At 44.9% G+C, this 16,950-nt stretch overlaps 1 protein-coding gene across 12 annotated transcripts in view; it reads left to right on the top strand.

Annotated features, from left to right (window-relative positions):
- The window catches only part of DST (dystonin), a 566,706-nt gene that overhangs the window by 97,354 nt on the left and 452,402 nt on the right, over positions 1-16,950 (top strand). The window contains exon 1 of one of the 12 annotated variants that reach the window (XM_044290842.1): positions 10,322-10,581. The exons of the other annotated variants lie outside the window; for them this stretch is intronic. Within the exon in view, the coding sequence (XP_044146777.1) occupies positions 10,482-10,581 (100 nt within the window). The 5' untranslated portion in view covers positions 10,322-10,481. Of the gene's footprint in view, positions 1-10,321; positions 10,582-16,950 lie in introns of those variants that run through there. 12 annotated transcript variants of the gene reach the window in all.

Below are 16,950 nucleotides of genomic sequence, written 5' to 3'. Positions count from 1 at the left end.
GTTCCACTCTGGCTTCTCGCCATATTCCCGTGGGATCAGTGTGTATGTACATCAGAACATCGATTTTACTCCGCTTGATCAGTTGATCGATAGGGATGGGCGATTCATCTTTCTTTACGCTCAATGGAATGGCAGAAAGTGTGTCCTGGCCTTTTTGTATATCCCGCCACCATTTACAATGAATGTTTTAAAGCAACTTGCCCTTTTTTTGCATAGTAGGGAGCGGTCTCCGGTATTAATATGCGGCGACTTTAACTGCGTACTGGATCCGGAGCTAGATAGATTTTCATCTGCCCGGAAAAATACGCAGGAAAAGTATGCCCTATTTCGTGGGTTCTGTGAGGAGATGGGATTAATAGATGTCTGGAGACGGCTCTATGGTAATAGACAGGTGTTTTCCTGTTTCAGCAGAGCGTATAGTGCTATGTCCAGGATTGATATTGCCTTGGCCAATGGCGAGATGCTTGAATCTATTTTAAAAATGACATATGAGATACACGGCATCTCTGACCATTCACCAATTTTACTGGTGATGAAGACCGGACAACAAGTCGGCATTAGCAGGCCGTTTAGATTGAATGAACATTGGTTAACTATATTAAATGACTCTGTAGGGATTGATAAAGAACTTATACAATTTTGGCAGGAAAACATCGCTACAACACATGTTCATTATGTCTGGGATGCTATGAAGGCATTTATACGCGGGATATACTTCTCCCGAATAAAAAAGAAAAAAAAAATGTTTTCTTTGAGGAACAAAGGAAGTTGGAGGTAAATATTGCATACCTGGAGGGCTGTATTCGCACACAAAACGATGCTAATATACGCACTAAGTTAAAATCTGCTAAAGACCAATACTCCATCTTTATGCGGGAGAAAGCCCAGAACCAACTGTTTTTTATGGGATATAAAGACTTCTGTGAGTGCGGCACTCCGGGTAGGTTATTGACCTCCATTATTGCGAATCAAAGACCCTCCCAAAAGATCCAACAACTATTGACAGATGATGGGCACAGACTGGGAGGTGGAGTGGAGATGGAGGGAGAGTTTTTTAAATACTTCGATAATCTATATCGCTCTGGTGTGGCGGATGCAGGACCTCAGATAGATGAATTCCTGAAACAAGTTAAGATCCCGGCACTGTCGGACTTGGACTCGGCCGCCTTGGGCTCCCCCATTTCTTTGGGGGAGCTACAGGCGGCCCTGCAAGAGACTCGGGGCTCCTCGGTGCCCGGGTTGGATGGGCTCCCGTTTGGCATATATAAATGCCACACGGGGGTACTTCTCCCCGGGTTATTACAGGTCCTGAATAGATCTAGTGAGTGTGGAAAACTGCCCCCGTCCATGACTGAGGCAACAGTCACACTGATCCTAAAGAAAGGAAAAGACGGCAATAAGGTTGAGGACTATCGGCCTATATCACTGCTTAATGCGGACTATAAAATTATTGCCAAAGCTCTCTCTAATAGGCTAAAAAAAGTAATAGCTCGGTTGGTCCATGTTGACCAGACTGGATTTATACCAGGGCGACAGATACAGACAAATATACGCCGGACCATCCTTAATATCCAGATTGGGGGGGGGGGAGGACCACTCCATCCTGTCATTAGACGCCGCTAAGGCGTTTGATCGGGTGGAGTGGCCCTTCCTCTGGCGTGTTATGCATAGGATGAACCTGGGTCAGACATTTATTGGATGGGTCAAATTGCTATACTGTGACGCCACCGCTAGAATTAAGGTCAATGGGGTACTCACCCCTGCCGTCTCCCTAAAGCGGGGGACGCGCCAGGGGTGCCCACTCTCTCCGCTCCTCTTCTCGATCTTTATGGAACCATTCGCTTGCAGGATACGCACAGAACCTGGCATAGTGGGCTTTGGGGGGAAGGGTACGGATGATAAGATCTGTCTATATGCAGACGACGTGTTACTCTACCTGAATGACGGATGGAGAAATGTCCCCGATGTTATACGGATAACAGAGGAATTCGGTAGAGTTTCCGGCTATGCGATAAATTGGGTAAAGTCTGTGCTCTTCCCTCTCAATCGGATGCCTCCCCCGAACGACCTACGGGTCAGAATTATTGCCCCAACTGATCATTTAGACTATCTTGGGATAAAAATTAGTAATACCATCAGGAACTACAACAAGTTAAATATTATCCCCTTAGTCGGGAAGATAAAAGAAAAAATAAGGATCTGGCAGAAACTCCCACTGTCGCAGATAAATAGGATTGTGTTGATTAAAATGATTCTACTGCCGTGGATACTATATACGGTAAGCTCTTGCCCGGCTTGGATTGAGGATAGTGTTTTCAATCTGATTGATCGTTTGATAAACGACCTGATATGGGGCAGGAAAAGGGTTCGCATTAAACTACAATACTTGCGAATGCCAGCTAGCAATGGAGGCCTAGGCTTGCCCCATTTTCAAATATACTATTTGTGTGCACAACTACAGTGGTGCGTTAACAACGGAGATGGAGCATTACTGCCCCATATTCTAGGGCAACGACATCAACCCACGTATAATATATTTAATATACTTGAAACTGGAATTCTCCAACATGCAAGTCAGTCTTGTCCCATTGGGGCTGCGCTGCAGAAAGTTTGGAACAGGATTAAGAAATTGACTCTGGCTCCAAAAATTCTGGACTTCTCCCCGATATGGGACAATCCCGCGTTAACAGAATTCTCGACACTTAATGCAAAGGAATATTGGATTCAAAAAGGTATCACATTAGTTTCACATATATATATGAAAGGGAAAATTAAACCAATAAGGGAATTGAATCAACTGACACCAAGAACTGCACTAGAGCACTATAGATACTTTCAACTACATCACGCACTAGCATGTACTCTTAAAAAAATACCTATAAAAGACACCCCAGGGTTTTTAGTATTTTGTTATAATTTATTCGGGAATAAAATTAAGATTTCACTAATTTATAAGAGATTTATTGAGGAATTAAGTACAACCACTAAATTTAAAAGTGTAGATAAGTGGAATGCGGATATAGGGGAATGTAATCCCTCACAATGGCGGGAAATCTATCAAAATATCAAGAAGGCCTCCTCTTCACGACAATATCAATTGTTACAATTTAAAATAATACACCGTCTATATGTCACTCCGAGCCTCCTATCCAAAGTATATAGCAATAAGGGCTTAGAATTTAGCTGTTTGAAATGCTCCCTTGTAGCTGCCGGGATCGTACACATGCTGTGGGATTGTCCTGTGATTAGGACCTTTTGGGATAGTATATTTCAGATAATGACGGCACAAAACAGGACCAGCCCCCCTTTAACCATTCAAGTAGTTGTGCTTGGTTTTCTCCCTCTTGAATATAAAAAAAAAACCTCCAAAGATGAACAGGCTTATTGGTTGAGGGGCTTCCTATTGGCCAAGGTAATAATCTTGAGACAGTGGGTGAAAGATAGACTTCCGACAATTAATGAATGGCAAACCTTAATGACAAGAATGACAAACTTCGAGAGTATGAAACGATGTGGGGTGCATTTTGCTACTGAAATGGGCATATAGAGAAAGTTGATATGGGGAGAGGAATTTTCCTGACTGGAACTGATGCCCTTTTAGTGCTATCATTGAGGCTACACTCCAGTATTAATAAATATACCCCACTTTCTTGAATAATAAATGTTACTAAACACGGCCCACACTAATTGGTTTGGATACTATAAAACTCTGATAGATACCTCAGATGGGGGCAAGAGTGCTCCATCGCCCCGCGGGGCCGCCGCACCAGACCAGACTAGACGGGATTGGCGGGTGGGGGACAATGGGGGGGGGGGGGGGGGAAATGGGTCTCCCACTTTTTTTATTGTTTTTTTTTGGGGGTAGAGCTGATGAACCTCGATATGTATTTAAGAAATGATATTAATGTCAGGATAACTTCGGCTATAGATGTCTTTTATATATGTATGTCACCATAACATGTAACTAGATACACTGCTCTAAATGTATTGACATATGTATTGTTATATGTGCTCCCCCCTCTATTACTTGGCATATATAAGAAAAAGAATAAAAGATAAATGTATAAAAAAAAAATAGTGCCGGCGATGTGCGGTTCGCAAATTGTGGAACGCACATTGCCGATGTCAGTGTTTTGCGGATCCACAAAACACTTACGGACGAGTGAATGGACCCTCATAGTAACATTATTAAAGATTACATTTTATCTTCAAAAAAAAAAAAAAAAAGTCGCCCCCCCAATCATGTGCCAGTATAAAGTCGCCCCCCCCAATCATCATCATGTGCCAGTATAAAGTCCCCCCGCCCATCATCATCATGTGCCAGCCAGTATTAAGTCCCCCCCCAATCATCATCATGTGCCAGCCAGTATTAAGTCCCCCCCAATCATCATCATGTGCCAGCCAGTATTAAGTCCCCCCCTATCATCATATGCCAGTATTGGAATAAAATAAAAAAAAACACTTACCTCAGTGTCAGCGATGCGATGCAGGCCTCTTCTGGCCTGTGTCCCGCGCTGTAAGGCTCAGGTGGCGTGATGACGTCATCGCGCCGCCTGCGCCGGCCTCTGATAGGCTGCCGGCCTAGTGCGCCGGCAGCCTATCAGAGGAAGGGGAGGGGACACACCTCTCCCTCCCCTGCACCGACGCAGCACAGGCAGATTACAAGGGAGATGAGCGCAATGGACTTGCTCATCTCCCTGTGCTTGACTGCGGCGGCGGCGGCTCACTTGGGGGGCGGGAACGGGGGCATTTTAGTTGGGGGGGCACAGCGTGATGTAGGGGAGGCCGTGGCCCCCTCTGGCGACGCCACTGCTCACGAGGTAGGGTAGTATAACGCTACACGGGCGCCCCACAATAGAGGTCGCGACCCCTAGGTTGAGAACCGCTGCTCTATAGCTTCAGAGCGATTCGCCGCATGGTCCGACAGCCCACCCAAACTGACGAATAGGCAGCTTCCTTCCAAATAAGAAAGCTACTTGCTGCACGGAGCTTTGTTATTGCATACTTCAGACACCAGCGCTATCACTGTGCTGCCTGTGCGTTCACACGAGCAACAACCGAGCAGGCAAGTTGTTTGTCTGAATAATTCCTCAAAGCCAATGGGCCAATGCAAACGTTCTCTTCACGGACCATTAGTGTGTACAGAGAAAACGGCAGCATGCACCATCTTTGTCAATTTTTTCCATGCTGGACTGGCTCATTCAATAAATTCAAAAATTCCATAATACAAATATCCGGCTATAAAATATGGATGAGAAGGAATAATGGTTTAGGGCTCATCCTGACCTCAAACCCATAAAACACTTCTAAAATTGAGTAGGACAATTACTGCAAGCCAGGCAATATGGGTCGAGATCAGTGCTTGAGCAGCTCTCAGATTTATAATAAAATGTCCAGAAAGCACTTGATTTTTATAGTTTATGTTTTACTACTTAAAAAAGAAAAAAAAGAAAAACCTTTTAAAAAATAAATATACATTTTGCTTTGTGTTGCCATATTCTGACACTTATAGCTTTTTCCCATCAATCGATCTGTATGAGGGCTTGTAAGCTGTACTTTTTATTGGTACTACTAAAGAGAACCTGTCACCATGAAAGCTGTACAGTCTGAGGGCACCAGGTTTTAGAGCAGGAGGAGCTGAGCAGATATAGTTTTATGGGAAAAGATTCATTAAAACTTCGATTTTATACATGTGTATCTGTTTTTTCTGACTTCACTGTTCACATGGGAGGTGTTATCAGTGATTGACAGCATTCTCTGTGCAAGGGCCCATTTACACGATCGTATGGTCACCGTGCCCGTGTTGCACAAATAGCGGTCTGCAAAAAAACGGACACCGGCCTTGTGAACTCTGCATAGCGGATGCAGACCCATTGACTTGATTGGGTCCGTGATCCGCAAGATAAACACGGCAAGAGATAGAACACGTCTGATCTTTTTCCGTATCTTGTAGATCGCGGACCCGTTCAAGCCAATGGAGCTGCGATGCAGCGTTTACATGGCCGGTGCCCGTGATCTGCGGAACTAATGTCGTCGTGTAGCCCTAGCCTTACTCAGTACTTAGTTGAAGCACATTTGGTAGTGATTACAGCCTGAAGTCTTCTTGGGTATAATGCCACAAGGTTTGCACAACTAGATTTGGGGGTTTTCGGCCATTTTTCTCAGCCAATCCTCTCAAGCTCTGTCAAGTTGGATGGGAACCATCATTTTCAGGTTCCTTTAGATGTTTGATTGTATTTAAGTCAGGGCTCTGGTTGGGCCTCTCAAAGACATTCAAAGAGATGTCCCTAAGCTACTCATATTTTGTTTTGACTATGTGCTTAGGGTCCTTGTCTTGTTGGAATGTGAACCTTTGGCTCCGTCTGAGGTCCCGGGCACTCTGGATCAGTTTTTCATTAAGCATAACTCTTTACTTTGCTCCATTCAGCTTTTCCTCAACCCTGACCAGTCTCACTGTCCCAGCCACTAAAAAACACTCCCACAGCATGATTTTGCTACCACCATGCTTAACTGTAGCAATGGTATTGTGCAGGTGATGGTTTCCTCCAGGCTTGATGCTTAGAATTGAGATTAAAAAAAAAGTTCCATCTTGGATTTATCAGACCAGAGAATCTTGTTTCTCAAAGTCTGAGAGTCCGTCAGATCCTTTTTTGCAAACTCCAGGTGGGCTTTCATGTGTCTTTTACTGAAGAGAGGCTTCTTTCTGGGCACTTTGCCATAAAACCCAGATTGGTGGACTTATGTGGTGATGGTTGACCTTCTGGAAGTTTCTCCCATCTGGGAGCTCAGCCAGAATGACCATTGGTTTCTTGGTCACTTCTCTTACCAAGGCCCTTTTCCTCCAATTAATAAGTTTGAAGGGGCAGCCAGCTCTAGGAAGGGTCCTGGTTGTTCCAAACTTCTCCGGATATGTGCCTTCATACAATCCTGTCTCGGTGCTCTTCAGGTAGTTCCTTCCTCCTAATGGCTTGGTTTTTGCTAGTGTTGAGCGAAGCGAGCTTCGGGTGCTACATCCGAAGTCGCTTCATTCAAAACTTTGGATTAATACTGTCCGGAGATTTACTCAACACTAGTTTTTGCTCTGATATGCATTGTCAGCTGTGAGACCTTACATAGACAGGTATGTTTCTTTTTGTGTGTCAAATTCTGCAGATTTCTTTGCTGATTTACGTCTAGAAAACATTTGAGCGCTAAAAAAAGAAAAAAAAAAAAAAGTCTGCTCATCTTCCCTGGCCCTCTTATGGCAATACACCTCTGGTCCCATGATGGCCTCTGTATATCCGGCCTCCTGTCATGATGTCTTGCACATGCAGCCTATGATTGGCTGCGTCAATCTCATATGACAAGACTTGGTCACGGAAAGCCAGGTGTACAGATGCGGACAGGGATCCAGGCAAGAGAACCACCGAATCACCAGGCAAAGAGTGTTTTTTTAATTTAGGACTTGCAGGAACTGCAGACAATCCTCAAAAATTGGGGTTTAACTCACTGGGGAAAATCCCCAACAAACCTGTAACATAAGGATACAGCTACACTGCAGAAATATTTTGTAAGGTGCTATTGTAATCCATGAAAGATCTTCTGCCTGTGCATCTGGATGGGAGACCCTGTGTGAACATGTGCTAACAAAGACATCTAGTGTTTCCCCAAGACATCCCTGTTAGAGCACACGTGAGATACGCTGCCAGTGCACTTTAGGGGGCATTCATATCAGCGTTTAGTTTTCTGTTTCTGTTCAGTTGTCATCCGTTTGAGCCATTTCCATCTGAGATCTGTTTTTTTAGATGGGAAAAAAAAAAGGACTGCATATAGCACTTTCTCATCTTAAAAAAAACAGATATCAGGTGGAAATGTCTGTACTCAGCCCTTAGCAACCATATTTCTCTGTGCCTCTATTTCCGCATCTTCCTAAAATGGCCTCTGCTGCACTTCCTTGAGGCCATCCTGTATTTCCCTCACTTCCCATAAGCCCTTGCTTTCCTCACATGCACTAGCACACAAGCAGGACCAATCAGAATGCAGACAACCTCCTCCACTACCCAAGAGCTTCCTCCCTCTCAACCCCATGGATGCCGCGGGCAGCTGCTGACCGCGGCATCTATGGGGCTAAACGGCTGATCGGTATTTTGTCCGTTGCAGCAGAGTGTTAGCTGAGATCACAACCTGAAACCGGCATTTTTACAGTGTCGCGCTCCGATTGGTTAGTCTGCATAGGCTAACCAATCGCAACGATCGTCGGCAAGGGACCACTCTGATTTGTCCCTTGCCTGCAGGAGGAGGAGCCAGTGTCCTACAACACTGTAAACATGCATCCAGGGCTGAGCTCCTCCTCCCATAGCTGGTCAGTCTCTTGTTTTGAAACACTAAGGCCCCTTGAGACGAGCGTGTCCGGATTAGTTCCGGATGCGTCCCGGTGCATTGCGGCAAACCCGCGCAAGTAGGTATGCAATTTCAGTCAATTTTGACTGCGATTGCGTTCCGTTGTTCAGTTTTCATCGCGTTTTCATGCGTTTTGCACGCGCGTGATAAAAAACTGACTGTGGTACCCAGACCCGAACTTCTTCTCATTAAGGTGAGTTAAATTATTTTTTTAACCCCTCCAGCCCTATTTTACTATGTATTAATTCTGTACTCAGAATGCTATTATTTTCCCTTATAACCATGTTATAAGGGAAAATAATAATGATCGGGTCCCCATCCCGATCATCACCTAGCAACTGTGCGTGAAAATAGCACCGAATCCGCACTTGCTTGCGGACGCTTGCGAAATTTCACGCAACCCCATTCATTTCTATGGGGCCTGCGTTGCGTGAAAAATGCACAAAGAGAAGCATGCTGCGATTTTCACGCAACGCACAAGTGATGCATGAAAATCACCGCTCATGTGCACAGCCCCATAGAAATGAATGGGTCCGGATTCAGTGCGGGTGCAATGCGTTCACCTCACGCATTGCACCCGCGCGGAAATCTCGCCCTTGTGAAAGGGGCCTAAGGCTGCACTAAGTGGCACACATTCGTGGGAGGTTTTTTTCTTTAAAGATAATACAACCGGATTCATTCAAAACGGATGCAGACGGTTGTATTATCAGTAACGGAAGCGTTTTTCCAGAACCCTGCCGGATGAAGCAAAAACACTAGTGTGAGTAGCCTTACATAGGTATTTCAATGTATTATTTTACAACTTTACAAGTTGAAAACTCCCCTTGTGGGGCAAAAAAAAAAAAAAAAAATTTACTAAAACAATTAGTTAATGCAAATGGATAGTAAACATTTTAGTTTTTATTACAAAAAAGTTAAACATTTGTTACGACCTGTAAATTAAATTCCTAACATTCTGTCAAATTTTGCGTACTAGGATGCAAAAAAAAAAAACGAAACACAGGAAAATAAGACTTCTCACTGCAGCGCCAGTGAAAAAATAATGTGGTGAGGGAAAAACTGGAAAATATGCTGCAGTGCCAGTATACAGGTCTCATCATTTGTAACTTTTCTTGTGACCAATGACTGCACCTTGTGCTATGCCCCATCAGCCAGGCTGTGGGCAGGGATTTTAGCCATGTGCTATTAATAATGTATGAGGTGCCTGTGTTGTTATGTGTGGCAGTGCCCCTGCCCCCTGGTAGTGCACCTGTGATGCTTGGCATGGAGTTCCCCTCTTTGTGCATGCAGGAGATATTTTCCATGGCTGCACTTCCCAGTATTTCCTGGGGTGAGGCTCACAGTGTGTGTGGAAACGTATCTGCCACGTCCTATTGTGTTCCATGTTCCCTTCAGTTACTGCTGGGGAAGGTACAATATTCTGCAGCCGCTGGTTTTTTATAATTAAAAGATGATTTTTCTTCATTTAAACATTCTGTAGCTGGGAAAGCTGAGGGCAGCCATTGTGGCTGGGTGTTCTTATAGCGGCCATACTGGTTGTGACCCAGCTTTCCTGCAGCCAGAATGGCTTGACGTATACTGGTAGTGTTGTTTCTCTCACACATTTATACACGGCTGTGGTACGGTTATTGGGGTGTGCAGTGTATACATTCCCGCTTTTCTGCCCTACATGTACTATTGTAGTCCCTGCCCATGTACAGTCTCCTCCTCATAGCGCTGACACACGCAGTGAGGTAGCCGTGTGTCCCTAGAGGCATGACACAAGCTGAGGAGATGCTTCCAGTAGCACAAGTGAGGGGACTGGTTTCATCTCGCAGCGTTTTATAGCTGTGGGCGGTACTATCCGTCTCGCAGAAAGAGGGGGTTTCTGAGAAGAGCTGTGTAATGCCTCGGACACCGCCCAGCCTCTACTGTCACTGAGAGCCCGGAGAAGTCCTGTGACAGCTGGGGCACTGGTCTGGGGCAGGAGGAGGCTAGGCACAGACTGGGCGTTTCCAGTGTCAGCTCCCCCCTCCCTCCGCCCCGTCACATCTCAGATTGTCCGTGGTGGCCGGAGCCCGGCTGTACAGTGGTCACAGGGAGCCGGTGCGCAAACTTCAGCCATGGCTTATTATATGGCGAGTGCCTCGTCGTCCTCGCAGCACCGCAGTGAAGAACAGGAATACCTGCAGGCCTACGAGGACGTGCTGGAAAGATATAAAGGTACTGGGCACAGTGGGCACCAGGCTGGCTGGCGGTCCAGTGCAGGGAGAAGGGCACTCACCTAAAATAGCCGCAGGCAGCTCGTGTCACTTACTGCAGATAAGGCATACTGCTGGGTGCCAGGCATGGAAGGAATAGGCACTGCCCTACATAGCCTGCTGGAGGATGCCCAGAGGACTGGCGTATAGAACTGCCCAGCTCTCTATGATGGATTGTAGTATTGGGACTGGCAGTGCTGATGTCTGTGGAAGGTGATGTCTGTCACTGAGCACAGCTGATCGCAGATGGCATTTCCAGCAAGGTGCCAGCCAGTGTGCAGGCAGCAGGGTAATACCATGACAGTCTTACAGAGGCAGGGCCAGTGACCGGCCGCTAATTGCCTTTATGCCAAGATACCGTTAATCTGATTGCAGCTCAGTAAAGACCCTGCCCTTTCTATTGTTGCCTTGTGGATCATGCCGTCACACCGGGGAGATTACACTAGGCTCTCGTCTGCTTGCCCATGAGAAGCTTGCCCCCTTGCCATTCTTCACAAGGGCTCCGATTGCCAAATGAAGTGTGTTATTTAATGAGATGTCACTTTTTTAGTTTATTGCTACATACAACCTTATATAACTTTATGTTTGACCATGATATGTGATACCAGGCAGGTGGCACAGAGCGGTGCCCTCATACCCTGTACCACACCCTATCAGTGCATTCACACATGGCAAAAGTCAGGTGATTGTTCGTCAGTGGAGGTTACGACGGGCAGTCGGCCGGTGTGGTTGGGCTTCGGTACCGGTGTGAAGCGCTGAATCATTTAGATATCGCCCCCGGGTAATAGACTGATGTGTAGGTTGGGTTTTATCTCGGCCCTTTGTTAGGACCATTTTTTGCATAACTCAACTCTTCTTCATGGTGCAGAATAAGAAACATTCATTTCTGGTAAGGGCACTTTCACACTTGCGTTGTTGGATTCCGGCAGGCAGTTCCGTTGCCTAAACTGCCTGCCGGATCCGTAAATCCGTATGCAAACGGAAAGCATTTATTTCCGGATCCGGATGCGGATCAGTCTGACAAATGCATTGAAACACCGGATCAGTCTATCCAGTGTCATCGGTAAAAACAGATTTCGGGAAACCGGAAGTGTTTTTTCCCGGTATTGAGCCCTGTGACGGAACTCAATACCGGAAAACTTTAACGCAAGTGTGATAGTACCCTTAATCTGGTATTGTGGATGTTATAGTTAAATGGCAAATGTAACTAGAAATCTGCTACATTGTATCACAGAGCAGTAACTAGAAATCTGCTACATTGTATCACACAGAGCGGTAACTAGAGATCTGCTACATTGTATCACACGGAGCGGTTACTAGAGATCTGCTACATTGTATCACACGGAGCGGTAACTAGAGATCTGCTACATTGTATCACACAGAGCGGTAACTAGAGATCTGCTACATTGTATGACACAGAGCGGTAACTAGAGATCTGCTACATTGTATCACACAGAGCGGTAACTAGAGATCTGCTACATTGTATCACACAGAGCGGTAACTAGAGATCTGCTACATTGTATCACACAGAGCGGTAACTAGAGATCTGCTACATTGTATCACACAGTGCGGTAACTAGAGATCTGCTACATTGTATCACACAGTGCGGTAACTAGAGATCTGCTACATTGTATCACACAGTGCGGGAACTAGGAATCTGCTACATTGTATCACACGGAGCAGTAACTAGAGATCTGCTACATTGTATCACACAGAGCAGTAACTAGAGATCTGCTACATTGTATCACACAGAGCGGTAACTAGAGATCTGCTACATTGTATCACACAGAGCGGTAACTAGAAATCTGCTACATTGTATCACACGGAGCGGTAACTAGAGATCTGCTACATTGTATTACACGGAGCGGTAACTAGAAATCTGCTACATTGTATCACACGGAGCGGTAACTAGAGATCTGCTACATTGTATCACACAGAGCGGTAACTAGAGATCTGCTACATTGTATCACACAGTGCGGGAACTAGGAATCTGCTACATTGTATCACACGGAGCAGTAACTAGAGATCTGCTACATTGTATCACACAGAGCGGTAACTAGAGATCTGCTACATTGTATCACACGGAGCGGTAACTAGGAATCTGCTACATTGTATCACACGGAGCGGTAACTAGAGATCTGCTACATTGTATCACACAGTGCGGTAACTAGAGATCTGCTACATTGTATCACACAGTGCAGTAACTAGAGATCTGCTACATTGTATCACACAGTGCGGTAACTAGAGATCTGCTACATTGTATCACACAGTGCGGTAACTAGAGATCTGCTACATTGTATCACACGGAGCGGTAACTAGAGATCTGCTACATTGTATCACACAGTGCGGGAACTAGGAATCTGCTACATTGTATCACACGGAGCGGTAACTAGAGATCTGCTACATTGTATCACACAGTGCGGTAACTAGAGATCTGCTACATTGTATCACACAGAGCGGTAACTAGAAATCTGCTACATTGTATCACACAGAGCGGTAACTAGAAATGTGCTACATTGTATCACACGGAGCAGTAACTAGAGATCTGCTACATTGTATCACACGGAGCGGTAACTAGAGATCTGCTACATTGTATCACACGGAGCGGGAACTAGAAATCTGCTACATTGTATAACACAGTGCGGTAACTAGAGATCTGCTACATTGTATCACACAGTGCGGTAACTAGAGATCTGCTACATTGTATCACACGGAGCGGTAACTAGAAATCTGCTACGTTGTATCACACGGAGCGGTAACTAGAAATCTGCTACATTGTATCACACAGAGCGGTAACTAGAAATCTACTACATTGTATCACACGGAGCAGTAACTAGAGATCTGCTACATTGTATCACACGGAGCGGTTACTAGAAATCTGCTACATTGTATCACACGGAGCGGTAACTAGAAATCTGCTACATTGTATCACACGGAGCGGTAACTAGAGATCTGCTACATTGTATCACACGGAGCGGGAACTAGAAATCTGCTACATTGTATCACACAGTGCGGTAACTAGAGATCTGCTACATTGTATCACACAGTGCGGTAACTAGAGATCTGCTACATTGTATCACACGGAGCGGTAACTAGAAATCTGCTACGTTGTATCACACGGAGCGGTAACTAGAAATCTGCTACATTGTATCACACGGAGCAGTAACTAGAGATCTGCTACATTGTATCACACGGAGCGGTAACTAGAAATCTACTACATTGTATCACACAGAGCGGTAACTAGAAATCTACTACATTGTATCACACAGAGCGGTAACTAGAAATCTACTACATTGTATCACACGGAGCAGTAACTAGAAATCTGCTACATTGTATCACACAGAGCGGTAACTAGAAATCTGCTACATTGTATCACACAGAGCGGTAACTAGAGATCTGCTACATTGTATCACACGGAGCGGTAACTAGAAATCTGCTACATTGTATTACACGGAGCGGTAACTAGAAATCTGCTACATTGTATCACACAGAGCGGTAACTAGAGATCTGCTACATTGTATCACACAGAGCGGTAACTAGAAATCTACTACATTGTATCACACAGAGCGGTAACTAGAGATCTGCTACATTGTATCACACGGAGGGGTAACTAGAAATCTGCTACATTGTATCACACGGAGCGGTAACTAGAAATCTACTACATTGTATCACACAGAGCGGTAACTAGAGATCTGCTACATTGTATCACACGGAGCGGTAACTAGAAATCTGCTACATTGTATTACACGGAGCGGTAACTAGAAATCTACTACATTGTATCACACAGAGCGGTAACTAGAGATCTGCTACATTGTATCACACAGAGCGGTAACTAGAAATCTGCTACATTGTATTACACGGAGCGGTAACTAGAAATCTGCTACATTGTATTACACGGAGCGGTAACTAGAGATCTGCTACATTGTATCACACGGAGCGGTAACTAGAAATCTGCTACATTGTATCACACGGAGCGGTAACTAGAGATCTGCTACATTGTATCACACGGAGGGGTAACTAGAAATCTGCTACATTGTATCACACGGAGCGGTAACTAGAAATCTGCTACATTGTATCACACGGAGGGGTAACTAGAAATCTGCTACATTGTATCACACGGAGCGGTAACTAGAAATCTGCTACATTGTATCACACAGAGCGGTAACTAGAAATCTACTACATTGTATCACACAGAGCGGTAACTAGAGATCTGCTACATTGTATCACACACATACTGTATATAGGTAGGTACTGGTAAAGTATGGCGCAGTGTCCCTTGGTGGCAGGCTGTGACCATAGACCTAGTCCGGTGATGTGAGCGCTCTTCTCAGTCATCGTTTTTTCCTTACTTTTCTTGCTACTATCACACAATAAGGCCTCGTGCACATGACTGTATCCGTTTGTGGTCCGCAAATCATGGATCCGCAGAATACGGATGTGGTTCGTGTGAACTTTGCGGACACATTGTTTCCGTTGTTGGCAGACATGTTCTATCTTTTTGTGAAATGGACATACGGATGCATTAAACCCACTTATGTCCGTTTTGCAAAGGATAGACCGCGTCCTATACTTGTCCGCAACATGCAGTCAGTGGGTCCTCAGGAAATGTGGATGCGACACTCATCCGTATTTTGTGGATCCTCGGTTTGCGGTCGTGTGCATGAGGCCTAATTGGTGAATTGTTCCATTTCCCTTTTTTTTTGTGCTAAGTGAATTTTTCTAGTCGGTGTAAATAATTGATGTTAAGGAGAAATGTTCTGATTAAACATTCAGGACGTTTCTCTCATCTGAAGATTCATCTGCTGGACTCATTTGTCTGCATACATGGACAGTTCGGGTCTTATATATACGCCGTGTAGGACTGCAGTAATATATGGGCTATACCATTATTTTTGCTGTGTGCCAGAATTCCATAGCCAATGTATTGTATGTCACCAGGGCTATTTACACTGCCCGATACATTATTGGGAACAAAATGTTCCTGCGACAATCTGCCCATCTAAATGTGCCACCGATCACCCGATGAATGAGCAAAACGTTTCAGGGCAGCAGATTGTGCGGTCTAAACAGACAATGATTCTGTATGAGGACGAGCAATCCCTCGTCCTCATACTGTGAAGGAGATCACTGCTGTAAAAGTGCGATCTCCTTCACTGAGTGAGCAGCCAACTGTCGGGACGGAACGCTGCTTTCCGGTCGGACCTTGTAAACCTGCCACTTCAGCCACAGGGCACATCTGTAGCTGCTGAGGGGCATACTACTAGCCATCATAAGAATGCCATAGAATTTATCTCATGGTGCCAAAATGTATGGAAATGCAGCAACCTACATTCCCTAGTTTACCGATTGGACAGTGTAATATCAGGGCTACCTTATTATCTTACACCACAGGCATCCATGGTGCACTACACAGGTCACCAACCATCTTAAAGGCGGACATACTTTTTAGGCTAGTTTCACATTTCCATTCGTGGTTCCGGCAGAAGCTCTCTGGATCCGGCGCTGCAAGATGTTACTAGAATGCTTGCCCATACCATTGACTATAATGGAGACCAGCAGAGATCCGGACGCTACTCTGGAAATATGCTGGGAGTCGGACGGAAAAAAAAACCGCTATAGAAGTGTGAAAGAAGCCTTAGTCCAAAGTGGATGTTTTCAACCAAAGCCATCGTTCATCAAATTCAATTTAGCCAACCTATGACAGACTGCCATCATCAAAAAAGAAGTCGTCCGTGTTTGACATGGTCTTCAGACAGATGAATTGTCTTTCATTTAAAGAAAGATTCTTTGTGGACAAAAGATCCCAGGCGGATCTTCCGTCCATCCCCTGGTTTCATAGAACATGTAGGGGCAGTTTGAACTGTGAACAACGGCCGGTACGGACTAAAATGTGTATGGTCGTGTCTGAGTGATCAACTGATGGTCAGCCAGCAACCTACTTCTATCTATTGTGTATGGCCTCCTTAAAGGGATTCTGTCACCTCTTTTTACCCTATAGAGATGCGGATATGCACGGCTAGATCGCCGCTAGCATGTCCGCAATATACCTGTCCCATAGCTCTGTGTGGTTTTATTTAGGGGGAAAAATGATTTTATATACAGTACAGACCAAAAGTTTGGACACACCTTCTCATTCAAAGAGTTTTCTTTATTTTCATGACTATAAAAATTGTAGATTCACACTGAAAAAAAAGTGTGAAAATAAATGAAAATATGTCATATTCTAGGTTCTTCAAAGTAGCCACCTTTTGCTTTGATTACTGCTTTACACTCTTGGCATTCTCTTGATGAGCTTCAAGAGGTAGTCACCTGAAATGGTCTTCCAACAGTC

This window comes from Bufo gargarizans, chromosome 4 (assembly GCF_014858855.1).
Source record: "Bufo gargarizans isolate SCDJY-AF-19 chromosome 4, ASM1485885v1, whole genome shotgun sequence".
In the NCBI taxonomy this organism is placed as follows: domain Eukaryota; kingdom Metazoa; phylum Chordata; class Amphibia; order Anura; family Bufonidae; genus Bufo; species Bufo gargarizans.
Note: the sequence above shows the minus strand (reverse complement) of the source record. Positions and strands in the feature narration are given on the sequence as shown.